The sequence below is a fragment of the Sminthopsis crassicaudata genome, chromosome 2 (assembly GCF_048593235.1).
Source record: "Sminthopsis crassicaudata isolate SCR6 chromosome 2, ASM4859323v1, whole genome shotgun sequence".
NCBI lineage: Eukaryota > Metazoa > Chordata > Mammalia > Dasyuromorphia > Dasyuridae > Sminthopsis > Sminthopsis crassicaudata.
In genome coordinates, this window is record NC_133618.1 from 288,363,126 (window position 1) to 288,381,285 (window position 18,160).

The 18,160-nt window shown below is 32.2% G+C and overlaps 1 protein-coding gene across 12 annotated transcripts in view; it reads right to left on the bottom strand.

The window, feature by feature from the left end:
* The window catches only part of TC2N (tandem C2 domains, nuclear), a 53,676-nt gene that overhangs the window by 24,620 nt on the left and 10,896 nt on the right, over positions 1 to 18,160 (bottom strand). For 4 of the 12 annotated variants that reach the window (XM_074289620.1, XM_074289624.1, XM_074289622.1 and 1 more), the window contains exons 2-6: positions 15,815 to 15,868; positions 15,248 to 15,349; positions 12,061 to 12,291; positions 2,559 to 2,726; positions 968 to 1,059 (exon numbers count right to left, since the gene is read on the bottom strand). In XM_074289620.1, coding sequence (XP_074145721.1) covers positions 968 to 1,059; positions 2,559 to 2,726; positions 12,061 to 12,291; positions 15,248 to 15,293 — 537 coding nt within the window. In that variant the 5' untranslated portion in view covers positions 15,294 to 15,349; positions 15,815 to 15,868. Of the gene's footprint in view, positions 1 to 967; positions 1,060 to 2,558; positions 2,727 to 12,060; positions 12,292 to 14,207; positions 14,357 to 15,247; positions 15,350 to 15,814; positions 15,872 to 18,160 lie in introns of those variants that run through there. The other 8 variants (XM_074289623.1, XM_074289626.1, XM_074289621.1 and 5 more) reach the window with 3 other exon arrangements.

Sequence of the window (18,160 nt, forward strand, 5' to 3'; positions counted from 1 at the left end):
TGCAATCATCACAGCAACCCTGAGGTAATAAGGCATGTATTATTGGTCCATTTTAATATTGAAGAAAACAAGATTCAGAGAGGTTAAATAGCTTTCTCATGGTCATAAAAGTAGCAGATGATTTGACCTTTATTTCTTCTGACTCCAAGTTCAGTGCTTGAAAACAGTTTTCCATTTTTGTCAAATGATGAAAACATTTTTTATGCTCAGCTCAGTAATATTATAAGAAGAAATAAATATGCTAAAGGTATAATTACATGTAATAAATGTTGTAGAAAAAAATAAAACTTTTTCTAGAATATAACAGTACCTTAAAACTCAGCTATTCATAAAATTCAATTACTTTAAGATAATGAACTGGGTTTTTTCTTATTCCAAATAAATGTGTGAGATTGTTATTTTTTGGACTAAACCAGTGACCTTTTATTAAGAGCTTCCAGTACCTAATTTCTTTTAAGAATATATATCATTACCTTCTCTGACACATAGCCTTAGAAAGTTATATCTATATGCAAAATATGTGAAAATAAAATTATTTAAATGTTTGCTATGCACTAACAATATTTTTCTTGCTATCTCAATTGGCACCAAGTAGAGATACTTCATATTCAATAAAATGATTTTTTTTGGTTTAGTTGTAGTTACATTAAAAAAGAAAACTTAAATAAGAAATTTCATCTCAAAGTTTAAATTCCAGGCAACTTAAGTTTCCCTAAGTATGTACCAAATAAGAAATAGGAGATCCAAGAAAAATAAAAATACTTATAATTGTCAATTGAAAAATTCTTGAAATGATGCTATCAAGTGCTGAAGCAAATAAATCTAAGAGGGATTCCATCATAATTTACTGTTCTCATTGCACTTTACTAAGCTGTATTAATTCCTCTAATTCTTTAGTCTAAAAATCAATTAATAGATGTATTTTAATATGTAAATAAGTATTTGCAAATGTATTTTAACAACTTACTTGCATGAATCGCTGTGATGAACCTGTAAGATCAAACATAGATTTGCTTAGTCCAGGGGACCCAGGCATTTTGGGGCTCCTTAAATCACAAACTGTAAAAAGAAATAAAGAACACATTTGGAATTTTGTTTACTTCACGAAGGAAAAATGGGCTTCTATATTACTTTCTTGATAGAAAACCATACCTTCTGAAAAAGTTATTTTCTATCAAAAATAAGGTTAGTATAGTTTGAGTTTGGTTAGATTATTTAATTAAATCAGATATACAAAGAATAAAGAAGTAAAAAATAACATGAACTATATATGATTCTCCCAATTAACTCGACATAAACCTTAGCAGATATTCATTTCACCATGTGTACCAGGGGAGTTATAAAAAATATAAGATACCAAACACTTATAATATTAATCAGAAGCTTCATATCTGAATAATATGAATACTTTTTTTTCAATGAGAATCAAAAGGTTACTGTATCTGGCAAACTAATAAAATGAAATCCTTTTTACATTGATAGGAAAACACTGTTACCAATTCAGAATCAATTTTTAATGCGATATTTCTTTGCAAACAAAATCCTGACCATTCAGAACAATGGTCAAAATTAAAGTCAGATTACACAAAAGAAAACTGCATGTCAAACTGAGATCCAATAAAGTTAAATGACTTGTCATGGACACAAAACTAGTACATATCAGAAGCAAGATTAAAAAGATTTTAAAAAATTTAAAATTCTCCTGACTCAAAGTCTTTTAAGATTAAATAATTATATTATTAGATTTTTGGACATTAAAACATTGTATGTGTATAAAGCATTTTGTAAACCTTAAAAGCACTACAGTATGCTATTATTGCAATTAGATTATAGACATATGCTTAAAAACAAGTTAGGTAATTAGGCAAGCTTAAGAAATTAAGCAACAAAGGTTTACAGACATTCACATATACAAAAAATGAAATGGAAAATTTCTACCATCTATTATGTAATATTTACTTCCTTTGTTTACACTAATCAAAAGGTTTGTAGAGTTATCAAAATATAACAGATGGTATTTCTACTATTAAAAGTTATACAACATTCTTCTTCCATAAGGAAAAAGAAAATAACATTTTCATAGGAGGATTTGTAAATTAATATACTATAATATTAAAGAAAGCATTCTTTCTCTCAAAGAAAATTTAGAGGAAATTGAATTTTGTTCCTAGTACATGCCTTATCCATAAAGAATATCACAGGATCATGAATTTCATACTAGAAGGAACATTGGAGGTCATCTAGTCCAACTCCTTTCATTTTACAGAAGAAAATCCCAGTTAAATGATTTGCCAAAAGTAACAAATAATATTAGTAAGTGGCAGAGCTAGTCTTAGAATCCAGGGTCTTTGGCAGCAAAGTCATCAGTATTTTCCACACTACCATGCTTACAATACTAAATTGCTAAATAAAAAGTATCCATTTTCATTATATCCAAACAACAACTTGTTAAGCTTTATTTTCAGTGACATGAATGTTATTATATAGTATTGTGCTTAACTTTTGCTTCTGTATATGCTGAGGGAAGAGTGTAAAGACAGTAGAACACTACTTCTTACCTGACCCATACAGCCTCAGAGCTTCACTGTTCGGAGGAAATCGCCTGTTTAAGTCAGGCGATACATGCTGAGGCATGAAAACTGGATTATATATGTCACAATTAGATCCATCCAAGGGTGAACTACAAAGTTCTGTTTTTCGATCTCTAAAGGAGGCTCTGGCAGAACCTGAAAAACATAACATCCATTAAATATACAATATAGGCACATTTCACCAAACATTATTAAGTAGTTCTAAAGATGAAACAAGTATGGAAAAGACAAATTCAGGAATTTTCTCATAACTAGTTTAAGTTTAAACATTTGACTTCCATCACAGTTGGAGAAGTAATAATTCATTTCTCTAGAGGAACAAAGTAATAGAAAAGTATCAGGAATTGTGTTTTGTCTGAGAGTTAGGTTCTAAAGTCCATAAGGTTGCTTTAAAAAAATAGATCTAGTCAAAATTACTCTTAAAAATAAAGATTAGAAGAGGACGGACTCAAGATGACAGATTAGAAGTAATTCAGCTAAACTTTCTCAATATTCCCCTACAATTTTAAAATACTGCTACAAGTCAAAATTTTGGAGTGGCTAAGTCAACAAAAAGTCAAAGAGGCATTTTTCCAACCTAAGAAAGCTTAGGAGCCTATACACACCATTATAATAATGGTAAGAGCAGTTTCCCCAAAGATAATGAGGGAGTCAGACAACCTCTCAGAAAGAGACTATAGCAGCCCCTTTGCTGGCACTCTGTACAATTATCATTGACTAGCAATTCTATTACAGCAACTCCATGTGCAGTTCTAAGTCACATTTCCAGTATTGAGAAATGATTGATGTTGGTCACAAGGAAGCTGGGGTTTTGGTCACAGTTCCAAAACAAAGATTGCCTTAGTGTTTGTGCCTGCAGAGGATCAAGAGATCTTCTTAAGTAAAAACAAGAGAACAGATCAGAAAAACAACCACACCATCTTAAAAGCACTGAAAACTTACAGTCCACCAGAACTAGCTCTAAAAATAACAGCACAAAAAAGCCTGAAACCTGGGATAGTACTTCTCCACTCCACTATGAGAAGAACCCATCTTTGTATAACAAAAAGTTCAAAATCAAGAAATAGGCTGGAAAAATAAGCAAACAACAAAAACAAAATTTAAACATAAAAAGCTATTACAGTAGCAGGGAGGACCAAGACATAAACTCAGAAGAAGTTAACAATATGAAAAGTTACCAAAAAAAGCTTCAAGGGAAAATGCTAATTGGACCCAAGCCTAACATTTTGAGAAGATTTATAGAAAGATACAAGAGTGGTAGAGAAGAAAATAGAATAAAGAAATGAGAGTGATACAAGAAAATCATGAAAAGAGAGTCAACAGTTGAGTTTTTTTAAAAAGCACCCAAAAAATACTTAAGAAAATAATACCACCATCACCACTCCCAAAATGAGCCTAATAGAAAAAAGGCACAAAGATGCATTAAAAAAAAAGAACTCCTTTAAAAACAAAATTAGGATTTTTCTTGTGCAGCTTGATAATTGTAGAAATATGTATAGAAGAATTGCACATGTTTAACATGTGTTGGATTACTTGCTGTCTAGAGGAAGGGGTGAAAAGAAGGGAGAGAGAAAAAAATTTGGAACACAAAGTTTGGCAGGGTTGAATGCTGAAAATTATCTATGTATATGTTTTGAAAATAAAAAAGCTTAAAAAAATAAAAACAAAACTGGTCAAATGGAAAAAGATGCATAAAAGCTCACTGAGAAAATAAATCTTTAAGAATCAGATTTGGCCAAATAGAAGCTACTGGTTCCATGAGACATCAAAAAATAATGAAACAAAATTGAAAGAATGAAAATATAGAAGAAAATGTGAAATATCTCCTTTGGGAAACAACTGACTTGGAAAATAGATGAAAGAGAGATAATTTAAGGATTACTGGACTATCTAAAAGTGATGATCAAAAAAAGAAACTAGACATCATTCCCCATGGAAAACTGTCCTTATACCTTAGATCCAAACAGTAAGAATTCATCACTAACCTCCTGAAAGAGAGCACATACTGAAAACTCCCAGGAATATTATAATCAAATTCCAGAGCTTCCAAGTCAAAGAAAAATGATTCAAGCATTTAGAAATAAACCATTTAAATATCATGGATCCATAGACAGCATCATACAAGATTTAGCAGCTTCCATGTTAAAGAAGTAGAGAGATGAGACTATGAAATTCCAGAAGGCAAAGGAACTAGTATTACAACCAAGAATCACCTATCCAGTGAAATGAGTATAATCCTTGGCGGGGAGGGAGAGAAATAAATATTTAATAAAATAGAGGACTTTCAAGAGTACCTGATTTAAAAAAAAAAAAAAAAGAAGAAGAAGAAGAATCAGAGCTAGACCGAATATTTGACATTCAAACATAAAACCTAACAAAAGGGTAAAATGTTAAATATGAAAAAGTGATCATAAGGTCATCAATAAAGTTAAACTATTTGCATTCCTACATGGGAAGATGGTTCATGTAACAAGAATTTTATCACTATTAAGGCAATTAAAAGGAGTTGATTTAGATGACATGTTGATTATGTTGAAATGATCTAAAAAATGAAAGGGTAAAAGAGAGGGATGAACTGGAAGTAGGTGAAGAGAAGGAGAATGGGGAAATTTTTCAGACAAAAGAGGAAAAGCTTTTACATTGGAAGAGGAAATGCAGAGGACTGGCAGGTAATGTTTGCACCTCACTTTTGTCAGTATTGGTTCAAAGAGTTTTACACACTTAGTAGTGTATAAAAATGTAACAGCCAATAGGAAAATGGGAGGAAGAGATAAAAGTAAGCAGTGAGAGGGCAGGAATGATTAAAAAAAAAAAAAAAAAAAAAAAGGACAAATTAAAGGAAATAGTAGTTAAAACCAAAGTAGACTTTTGAAATGGGTCAAGATAAAAAGAGAGAAAAAAGAAAAAATAAAGGAAAATGGGATGAAGGGGAAAACACCATTTGTAATCATAACTGTGCCTGTGAATGGGATGGGAAACTGAAGCAAATAGCAGAATGACTTAGAAACCAGAATCCAACAATGTTATTTACAAGAGATACACTCGAAACAGAGTTAAAAATAAAGGGCTGTCACAGTCTAATATGTTTCAGCTAAACTTAAAAAAAAAAATAGTAATCATGATCTCAGACAAAGCAAAAGCAAAAATAGATCTAATTAAAAGAGATAATCAGGTAAACTACATTTTGCTAAATGGTAACAAAGACCATAAAGTAACATCAAAAAGTCTTTGTAGCAAGTTTCTTTGATAATGGCTTCATTTCTCAAATACATACTGAGTATGAAAGTGAATTTTATTTATAAAAATAAAAGCCATTCCCCAAATAATAAGTTGTCAAAGCATATAAGGGGCAGCTAGCTGGCATAGTAAATAAGAGTGGTGGACTTAAAGTCAAAAAGACTCACCTTCTTAAGTTCAAATTTGGCCTCAGACACTTATAATTATGTGACCCTGGACAAGTCACTTAACCATGTTTGACCCTGTTTCTTTATCTGTAAAATGATCTGGACAAGCCACTCCAGTATCTTTGTCAAGAAACCCCGCCCAAAAAAAGGTCACAAAAGTCAGACATTACTAAAAACTACTAAAAAACGAAGACAAAAACAGGAATTTTCAGAAGAAATCAAAGCTATCTATATTCATAAAAAAATGCTCTAAATCAGTATTGATTAGAGAAATACAAATTAAAACAACTCTTATGTACCACTTCATATCTATTAGAAATTATAAATGATGGAGAGGATGAGGAGAAAATAGGGACACTAATGAACTGCTGGTGGAGTAGTGTTCTCCAACCATTCTGAGAAACAATTTGGAACTCTGAACAAAGGGCAATAAAATTGAGTACACTCTTTGACTCTGTGATATCACAACTAAATCTGTATTCCAAAGAGATAAAAGAAAAAGGACATATTCCAAAAGTATTTATAGCAGCTCCTTTTATAGTGACAAAAAATTAAAAATCTAAGAGATATTCATCATTTGGGAATGGCTGAACAAGATGTAGCATATCATTGTGATGGAGTAATATTCTGCTATAAGAAATTATGAGAGTAGTTTTACTAAAAACTAAGATTTACTAAAGACCTATTTGACTGATTAAAAAAAAATGAAGCAAAAAGATCTAGGAAATCATTGTGCCCAGTAACAGCAATGTCACAATGAGCAGCTATGAAAGACTTGGCTACTCTGATCAATACAATGATCCAAAACAATTCCAAAGATCTCATGATGAAAAAATGTTATATTCCTCCAGAAAGAGAAGTGATAAACTCTGAGTGCAAATTGAAGTATAATTTTCTCATTTACTTTATTTTTCTTGCTTTTTAAAAAAAGCATAGCCAATATGGAAATATGTTTTGCATACTTTCACATATATAATTGACATATTGCTGGCCTCAGTCAATAGGGGAAGGAGTCAGATAGAGGGAGAAAATTTGGAACTCAAAAATTTTAAAAGAAAAATTTTAAGATAAATAACAAATTTAAAAAAGAAAATAGTTTAAATCTCCCTTAAAAGTATACATCACAGGGCAATTGGTGGTGCAATGGATAGAACACCAGCCTTGAAGTCAAATCTAATCTCAGACATTTATTAGCTTCCTAGCTGTGTGATCCTGGGCAAGTCATTTAACCCCAATTCCCTCAGCCAAAAAAGAAAAGAAAAAGAAAAAAAAAAAAGGATATATGTTAGGTTCTTACTAAGTGCTAAGTTGGTACTTAATAATACACAGAGAAAAGGATTCCTGTAGTATCTCTGATTGTTGTAGCTACAAAGGGAACTTAGTCTCTTTTAAAGAAGGCAATCTGTATCAGAGAGCAAAGAATAGCGAGATAGTTGTTATAGAAAAAACTGAACATAAATTTTATCAGGAAAAAACCTGAATAAGACTTCCAAGAAGTGAAATGACAAGAAGTGACTTCCAAGAAGTAAAAAGCAGAATGCAAATACAGATGTTTAAAAATACTTAACAGGAAAATTTATAATTAGTGGGGAAAGTACCATTGAACAGGCTTCATACACAAATCAGGTTATATTAAGAGATTATATCACCACATAACTATGTCCTAGTTACACTAAGGAAATAGAAAGGTGTAGAGGGCAGGAACTCTGGAGAAGTATACTTGAAACAAAGTGTTAACTCAGTGGAATTGATGAGATGATGGTTCTCTAGTTCATACATATTCAGTATGCTGTAGTGATATAATTGTACTAAGGTATTTAAGGGCTGAGCATGACTGAAAATGAGACATTCCATTTTTGACCATCCTCCTGGTGGCTCTCCTGCCTGAGACTGAACCAGAATAAGGCTCTAGACTCTATTCTTGATCATTCTCATGGTGTTTATCCTGTTGAGACCAAAGCCCACCCGCAGAACCTCCAGAAAGCTAGTCCAAACATTACACAAAGTTACCCAAACAGGGATCTTCTAGAGATCAGCAGAAATTGTATATAGGTTGTCCTTCATACTAGCCTAAGCAAAATGACTACACTACAAGTAGGAAGATAAGATATTAGAATTACACAGTGCCCCACAGATTGAAGAAACAGTGATTCATCTCTCTCTTCTCATTCTAAAGCACAATTTTATTGAGTGGAATAACAACCCACCATTTAAATTGTTAATTTTCTCTGTCTCTTTGTTTTCCTTTAGTGTACATAGCTGAATTTGAATAAACAAAATGAAATAATATATGATGCAACTCTTTCGTACTATGCCCAAAAATAAATAAATAAATAATGAAGGAGACTTCAAGAAGTGAAGCTTAGAAATTAAAAAGCAAGTTAGCCTGATTTCCCCTTTTTCAAAGAGGAATAGATAAAATAATGGGATAATGAATTTTATCTTGCAAAATTTGACCTATAAATGTAAATCACTTTAAGCTTCCTCATTTATCTTTTTTCTTGTGTGTTTCAGAAGCAGCCAGATGATTATAAATGCTAACAACATGATTCTGCTTATTTCACTGCTTATCAGTGAAATATTTACAGAAAGTAATTGACATCTCTCTAATATTTAACAGCCCAAGTTAAGAAAGAAAAAAAAAGAAAGTTTCAAAATAGGGAGCAGAGCTAAGAAATTGATTCAGAATTGGCAAAGTCAGGTTATCCTGACTTTGGGATAGAGTTTGGATATAATGCACTTTTAGGCACCAGTGAATTATACTGGCCTGACAACTTTATAACGGAATATGGTTGTAGAATTTTCTGTTATGATGGAAGACAATTCTAAATTACTTATAAATGTAAATAAATAATTATGATTAGTTGATCATCATTAATTTCATGACCCAGAAAAAAAAAGAAAAGAAAACTTAGGAACCAACAATCTTCATCAATAAGAGAAATTCTTAGTAAAAAAAATTCCCTTTACTAATGGAGGTCAGAAACTCACTTTCAACTTAGTTTTATAGAGTTGCCTGAGGCAATGAGAGGTTAAGAAACTTGACACTGCAAACTGTTAAAAGCAGGATTTAAACCAAAATCCTGTAAGGATATGCCTCTATTTTCTATGACACCATAGCAGTCATAATTTTAATGCAATTCAATCACCTAAGTATCTACTACATGCAAAAAGTATTGATGGAGATAAAAAGATTGATATGGTCCCTAACTTAAAGAAGTTTACAATCTATTGAACTTTATATATAGGAGAACAACCCAAACATATTGACCACAGAGTTTTATATGTTTATTTTCAGACTTCTGAAAATTAAAAGCAAAATCATATGAAGATTCTGTCCCAACACATAGGAGGGACTTGTGAGTTAAAATAGTTATCTGAAAGTACCCCGAGCTCTCAGTTTACTTGCCACAAATGCCACAAATCCTTTGGTTCAAGCCTCAACAACCAGTTTTGCTACAGTCCTTCAGGAGCAAAAGTCTACTAGGGTTGCAACCTAGAAGCATCAATGCTGCAAAGTCTTGAACTACCAGTGCCAGGTCAGAGAATTCAGGAACAGAGGAATTGATATACATCATCAGAACTGGATATCTTGCATGTGGAAAGCTCTGGAGCACTACACCAAGCCTGAGGGAAAGAGTACAGCATCCAGCTACAGCCATTTCTGACCACTCACTTATTACCAACAGTGATGTTGAACTAAATAGCTTATCCTCTGAGCTTTAGCTTTTTCAACTGTAAAAAACAGGAATAGTACAACCATTCCATATTTTGTACAATACACCAACTATATACAGAGATGCTCTGTTATGACTTTCTATAAGGAAACAGCTCTACTTGTTCAAATGTTTTCCTGACATCAAGCCTATATTTGCCACTTTGCAACCTCCATTCATTGCTCTCTCAATTTGACTGTGAGATCAACTAGAACAAGTCTAATCCTTCTACTACATGACAACTCTTCAAATACCTAAAAGCAGCTATCAATTGTCCCTTGATTTCTTTCCTTTTCAAACTTAATACCACCAGTTCCTTCAACCAATGTCTCAGGCCATTCAGCATCCTCACTGCCCTCCTCTAAATCCCCATCACTTGGTGGCTATAGTTTAATAAGGACATTGATAAGCAATACTTCAGATGAGGTCTGGAAAGGGCAGCGTACACTGTACTCACTGCCTACTTATTCTCAGAAACTATGTCTACCAATACACAACAAGTGTCACACGACACTGCTATCTTATATCCAGCTTTGAAGTCCACTAAAATCAACAAATCATTTTTACAATAAATTCTATCTAAAAATGTTTCTCTAATGTTATATTTGTTAAGTTCAAGATTTTTTTGTACCCAACTATAAGATCCCTGAGAGAAGGGATTAATTTTTTTTCTCTTTGTATTTCTAATGCCTAGCAAAATCCCTGAAACATAGTAGGTGCATAATAAATACTTGTGATCTACTGCTCAATTTATCCTTATAGAATGTCATTTTATTAGATTCAACCTAGATTCAAGGCTGTCAAGATATTTTTGGATGTTTATTCTGTTATCTAGAGTATTAGCTATCCCTCCAAGATTTGTATTATCTGAAAATTTAATGAATATACCATTGATGCCTTTATCTAAATCAATTTGATAAAGTTATACAACATAGGGTAAAGCATTTTCCTAAGGTGAGACCACCTGCCATGTTGATGTAGAACATGTAACTACTTTCTGATTTAAGCCATCTAAATATTTCTGAATCTGAATTTATTTTTGATAGCTTTTTACTTTTCCAAATATGTACAAAAATAGTTTGCAATATTCACCTTTGCAAAACCTTGTACCCACATTTTTCTCCCTCCTTTCCCCCCAATACCCTTCCTTGAACAGCAAATAATCCAACACAGGTTAAATATGTGCAATTCTTCTAAACATATTTCCATATTCACCATGCTGTGCAAGAAATATCAGATCAAAAGAAAAAAAGAAAAAAAAAATGAGTAAGAAAAAAAGAACAAGCAAACAAACAATTAAAAAAAAAAAAGACAAAAATACTATGTTTTGATCCACATTCAATCTCCATAGTTCTCTTTCTAGATGCGGGTGGTACTTTTCATCCCAAATTTATTGGGATTGCCTCGAATCACCTCATTGAAAAAAGCAAGTCCATTTGAATCCATTTTAGTTATATCATTATCTAGTTCACATTGCTATATTCTCTCCTCAAGCAATGTCAGATGGGGCAGCTAGGTGGCGCAGTGGATAGAGTACCAGCCCTGAAATCAGGAGGACCTGAGTTCAAATGGCCTCAGGACACTTAACATTTCCTAGCTGTGTGACCCTGGGCAAGTTACTTAACCCCAAATGCCTCAGCAAAAAAGAAAGGAAAAAAAAGAAAAAAGAAAAATATCAGATAATTTATCAAAAGCCTTGCTAAAAAAGCAGGCAAATTAGAGACCACATTCTCATCTATTAATTTAGTAATCTCCTCACACACACATAAAAAGGTAAAAGTTTGATATAAAGCTATGCTGGCTCTTGGGAATCATTTCATTCTTTTTAAATATTCATCATTTGAGGAATCTACTCTAGAATTGTTGCAAGAGCATAAATCAAGTTCACTGACCTAATAAAGTGATTCTGTTCTTTTTTCCTTTTTTTTGAAAATTAGGAAATTTGCACTCTTCCAATTTGATAGTACTACTCTCATTTTCTAGGATCTTTCAAATATTACTTGACAGTGGTTCAATATTCACATGTGATAAGTTCTTTCAGTAAAATTTAATTGTAAAAGATTTACAATAAATGAAGGAGTGTAGTATAGTGAAAATAGCACTGATTTTGTAATCATACAACTTATGTTCAAATCCCACCTAGGAAGCTTACAATCTGTAGGAATAAGCAAGCAATAACCTCTTTGGGTCTCAGTTTCTTCATATGTAAAGTAAGAAGGTTGAACTAAATAGTCTTTCAGGATCTTACAAGATCTAGATCAACAATCCTAAGAATGCAAAAATAAAAGTAATATCAACACTAAAATATTGTACATGTGGCCTTTTAACCTGTGTCATTTTACCCCTTACCTTGAAGTTCCTCCATATGTAAGGGAGTTGCTTGGGTCTTTGGTTGAATATACGATAATTTAAATCTGGGCACAACAAAGGGCACTTCTTTGCCATCAGGGGGAATTTTGGAAAGGAGATAATCTTCTGGACAGCCAACTTGACATTTAACAGACACTGAAGACATTGGAGGTAGACATGTAACATTTTGTCCTTCTGGAGTTGCTACTTTAGAGTCTTTTTCTGTGGAAGCTGTATAGAAATAATAATGTTAATAATAAAAATAAAACACAAGAAATATAATAACAACACAGCATTACATTAAGAATAAAAGGCATAGAAGTGAATGTAAATTGTTAGCACTACTGTCTATCTACCCAGGTTACTTATACCTTCGGAATCTAATACTTAATGAGCAACAAGAAAATGGTATTTACACACATATATTGTATCTAGGTTTTATTGTAACACATGTAAAATGTATGGGATTGCCTGTCATCGGGGGGAGGGAATGGAGGGAGGGAGGGGGATAATTTGGAAAAATGAATACAAGGGATAATATTATAAAAAAATAATTACTCATGCATATATACTGTGAAAAAAATTCTAAATAAAAAAAAGAAAAAGAAAATAGATGCAAAACAAATAAAATAAAGTAAGCACTCACTACAAAAAAAATTCTTACATATAACATTAGAGATAGTAAAATTATTTGTAGTATTTACCTCACAAAGTTGTAAAAAAGTACTTTGTAAACCTTCAAGTATGTTTTGAATGTGAATTATCATTCCGTAATCATTCAAGGTCAGAATTTAATTGTAAAAGAGAATAAACCTTTTTGATATTTGTAAAAAAATAAAATAAAATAAAATAAAAGGCATAGTGAATAAGGTGCTAAGTTTAAAGATGAGAAGACAAGTTCAAATTTCATCTCTGATACCAGCTGTGGAAGCCCTGAGCAAGTGACTTAATCTATCTGTTGTTCAGCTTCAAACAACTCCCTAAATACATACTCCTACTATTACATCTAGAGAAATTGGTAAAGAAATTCCTCTATGTTGACTTATAGATCTTTCACATATTATCAAAATCCAAATTATTCCAAAGTAGAAATACTCTACCTTTTTTCCACTTCCCACTGTAACTCACTACTTTTCTTTTTTATAGTTGTTTCATATTGCCTCCTAATAATCTGCTCATCTTCATTAGAAGAAGTAAGGATATTGCAATCAATTTTTTCCCTCATACTATTCCAACTTAAAAATCTCATCCCATTTATAAATGGAAGGGTCAGATTGTATATCCCAATTCCTAGTTCAGGAAATATGATCACCTTATATAAGGATAACAATCGCATCTACCTCCCAGGGTTGTTATTTGGATCCATTGAGATATTATATGTAAAGCACCTTAAAAATCTTAGAATACTATGTAAATGTTACTATTATTATTATATGCTATAGTTATTGGTTGGATGAGATAGTTCCGAAAGTACCCTAAAAGTCTACAACTCACTGAGTTGGAAACGAAAAGGAAGAGACAACTATGACTTCAGCTGCTCTTTTGGAGCTATTTGTGAGCCAAGCACCTCATCTCCTAAAAACAGGTTTTTTAATTTAAAATGTTAAAAATATGCAATAATCAATGTTGGAAGGGTTGTGGAAGGATAAGCACACTAATACATTTTTGGTAGAACATTGAAATGGTACAACCATTGTGGGAAAAAAATATGTATATGAACTGACTAAGATGTCTATACACTTTGAACCAGAAACGTCATTATTTGAATCAGAAACTTCTTATATCCCAAGGAAGTCATCCATAAGAAGAAAGTCCCCACATATTCCAAAATAATTACAGCAGCATTTTTTATGATAGATAAGAACTGGAAACAAAGTAGAATCCCATTTATTGGGTAATGGTTAAACAAAATGTGGCTACATGAATGTAATAAAATAACAAGAAATTATGTGAATACAAAAAGCATGAAAAGATCTATATGAATCAATACAAATTAAAATAAGCAAGAGTCAAAAAAAATTTATGCCATGACTAAACAGTGTTCATAGAAAGAACAACAACAAAAAAAGTCAAAAATAAATCCAATAACTTTATAAAGATTAAGCAGAACCTGAATGAGGAGATATGAGAAATTACTCCAATCTTACCTTTTGTGAATATGGAAGGTCTTCAGACATTGAACATGTTTAGGGTATTTTTCAATATATTGATCAGTTTTTTCTCTTTAAAAAACGTTGTCATATGGAATGGTTCTCCAAGAAGAGGGAAGGGGAAGTATATTTGGGATAATTGTGGTCATGAAGCAAACATAAAATATCAACTAAAACTTATTTTTAAAAAGAAATAATTCCAGGGGCAACTAGGTGGCACAATGGATTCAGACTCAAACATTTGACACTTACTACCTGTGTGACCCTGAGAAGGTCACTTATCCCCAACTGCCTCACAAAAAAATAAATAAATAAACAAAATGAAGGGTTCCAGTATTGCAAACTGTTTCAAAGTCATGGCTTTAGACTAAAAAGAAAAAATATATACATAAAATAAGTAAATGCCAATTCTATGTGGCTCATAATGTCTGAGATTATAAATTAATTTATATTAGACATTTCTAGTTTAACTACTCAGAAACATTTTCCCATAGGGAAAAAAATTACTATAAGTGGCACATTGTACATATAGTTACAGTAACTTGAAATAAATTAGAATAAAAGATTCATTTTTTTCTTAATTTCCTCCCCAAAAGTAATCCATGAATAATCCATGCATAGTTTATGAATCAAGAAGTAGGATACTTTGTCTGAGAAAGGAAATGACATAGGGTTTCTCAACCTAAGCCACAAAAGCTTTTTAAACTATAAAAAGGACACTGAACTATAGTACTATGCATTATCGATACAATTTATGACATTGTTTCTATGGAAAAATCCTTCCACACTGTAACTAGGGACACCAGGAACAGAGCTTCTTTGCTAGTCACATTAATTGCCAAAGTGATTTCTTTGACACTCTCATCTCTGTCCTTAATTCAAGTCTTTGAAAGTCAGGACTATATTAATTAGCTTACCAATAATCTTAGTTAAGTATTTACTATTATATAACAATTAGGATTCGTAATAATTAGTATTTTGCTTAATAATAATAGATATAATCATATATAATTCACAGTTATGCTTTTTTATCTTACCATAGAAACAGCCTCTGCAGCAGCTTTTTACAAATTCTGTGGCCATTACTTTTAAAATCCAATATCATAGCAATAAAAACAAGTTTCCAAATATAAATTTATCTGTTGGTAGAAATAAAAAATAACAATATTTAACATTAATTAATCAATCCATCAACAAGTATTTATTAAGTGACAATTATGTGCCAAGGACTATACTAAACATTTGAGGATACAAGTACAAAGAATAAAACAATCCCTCCTTGTAATAAGTTTGCATTCAATAGGGGAAGATAGAAAGTATATATAACATCACTCTCTTTGTGTCCCTTATATAATTCCATAAGCTTTTCTTTCTAATAAATTACTGGTAAATTCACTTACTGGAAGTCATCAAAATGTTATCTTAATATTAAAACTGAAAAAATGGGAAAAATTCTGATCTCATTTTTTAATATTTGATTTAATATTTGAACCTAAATACACTCCCATAATCAAGTTGGAAAGATAATAAGGTGCTAATTAAAATACATGAAAATGGACCCTTTTTCCTACACAATAAATCTAGATATCAGAAATAAAACTTACCAGAGAAAAAAACCAATGCTTCCTTTTCTTGAAGTTAAGTCAATTATGCCCATTCTGCTGAAGAAAAATAAATATTTTTAAAGCTCATTGACAAATAAGACTTGATAAACAGTTGAAGAGGAATGATCAAGTATTTTTCAGATCAGCTACTGCCAGTTCTTTTTTCCTTCTCTCTGCTGCCTACCTTTCACTTGTTGATGTTTTCATTAACTGGTTAATTCAGATGTCTAGGGCAAGATTTCTCTAATACAAAGAAAATTATTCCACCATTATATGGTAGCAAACTAAATTTTCCCTAACAGACACACCATTTGTGCACACCATTTGATCCAGCAGTGTTTCTACTGGGTCTGTATCGTAATGAGATCGTTAAAAAGGGAAAAGAGCTCACAAGTGCAAAAATGTTTGTAACAGCCCTTTTTGTAGTGTCAAGAAACTGGAAATTGAGTGGATGATCAGCAATTGAATGGTTGAATAAATTATGATACATTAATGTAATGGAATATTATTATTCTATAAGAAATAATGAGCAGGCTAATTTTAGAAAAGCCTGGAAAGACTACAAGATTGTGTAATGCACTTGGCTCTTTTCAACAATGAGGTGATTCAAAGCAACACTAATAGAATTAGATGGAAAGTGCCATCCACATCCAGAGAGAACTATGAAGACTTGAAAGTAGATCAAAGCACAGTATTTTCACCTTTTTGGTTTTTTTTGTTATTGTTGTTTATATTCTTGTTTTCCCTTCTTGTATTTTTCCCTTTTAATCTGATTTTTCTTGCATAGCATGATGCATATGGAAATATGTTTAGAAGAATTGCCCAAGTTTAATCTATATCTTATTGCTTGTTGTTTTGAGAAATGAGAGGGGAGAGATGAAGAAAAATTGAACACAAGGTTTTGCAAAGTTGAATGTTGAAAATTATCTTTGCATGTATTTAGAAAAATAAAATAGTATTTAAAAAGAAGAGAGAGAAAGAGAGAGAAAGAGAGAGAGAGAGAGAGAGAGAGAGAGAGAGAGAGAGAGAGAGAAGGGGGGAGAGAGAGAGAGAGAGAAGGGGGAAGGGGAGAGAGAAACAGATAGACAGACAGACAGAAACAGAGACCATGAGTAAGTTATAGAGAAGGCACCAACCTCAACTGATAGAGTGTTTCATCATAGGATTCCCTATAAGAATTAAATAACAAATTTTATCTCTATCCTGACAGAAGACTCAGATCTTAGGCAGGGGTTTAAGTTCTAAAGTAAAAGTAGTATAAAGTTAATCTTCATTAAATTTACTGATATCTTTTTTATCAGAAAGTACTTTCTTCTGATGGGTGATCATTTTTAACAGAAGGTATAAGCAAAGCATGGAGATCAATAATTTTGTTTTGAGGGTTTTGCATAATATGCTAGTTTCAGTAGTTCATGTCATCAACAATAAATTAATATCCTTCCAGTCAAATGCTGTCACAATTTTAATTAGCTAGAAATGCCATGCTTTATTAGAATGGAATCTTAAAAGAGAACTTTCCCTTCACACAATCTAACGGTCACATGTAGAAAGATGAAGAACTGATCAAGGGGTTAAATTGCATGAGAGACTGTTTTCCCAACTCTGAAACACCACACACACACACACACACACACACACACACACACACACACACCTGTCCCTGAGGCAAGAAAGCAACTAGTTGGCTCCCTACCCCCAGCAACCAGGTGTGCCATTTCCTTGTATGGCATTTTTTCTTTCTCCTCCTATCCCCATCCAACATAAAAACAATGTCCTTGGAGATGTGTATAAGCAGGGTTATGTGTATTCCATACACCAGGGCAGAGGGAAAAGTAGTTAAGATAAAGGAAAATTAAGGGAGTAAGAACATAAAAAACCTCAAGAGCTGAGTGTTCACTTTGCTAGGATTTGCCTAATAGCTGACAAGAAAAATAGAATACCCAGAGCCATCTTTTCAAGTGAGCAGGTATAAATGAATTCAAGTAAGCTAAATGACACCACAATGCTATGACATATTTTGACTTAATGTAATCACTCTCTTCTAACTCCATAGCCACCCTTCCTAAAAACAAAACAAAACAAAACAAACAAACAAACAAAAAAAATCCCTATGCTATTGAGATTGCAGGGCATAATGGATTGAGAGTTTGTCTCAATCAAGATTTGGGTCTAAGTCCTATTTCAGAAACATACAGGTTGGGTAAGTGATTTAATTTTTGTTGTCCTGGAAAGCTTACCTATCCCCTACAGGTACTCCCTTTCCCAATGATATTATGCAGAAGATTGGAAGTAAGCACAATTTCTGTGGTTTTATTATAATTACATTTTAACATCATTTTTTGGGAA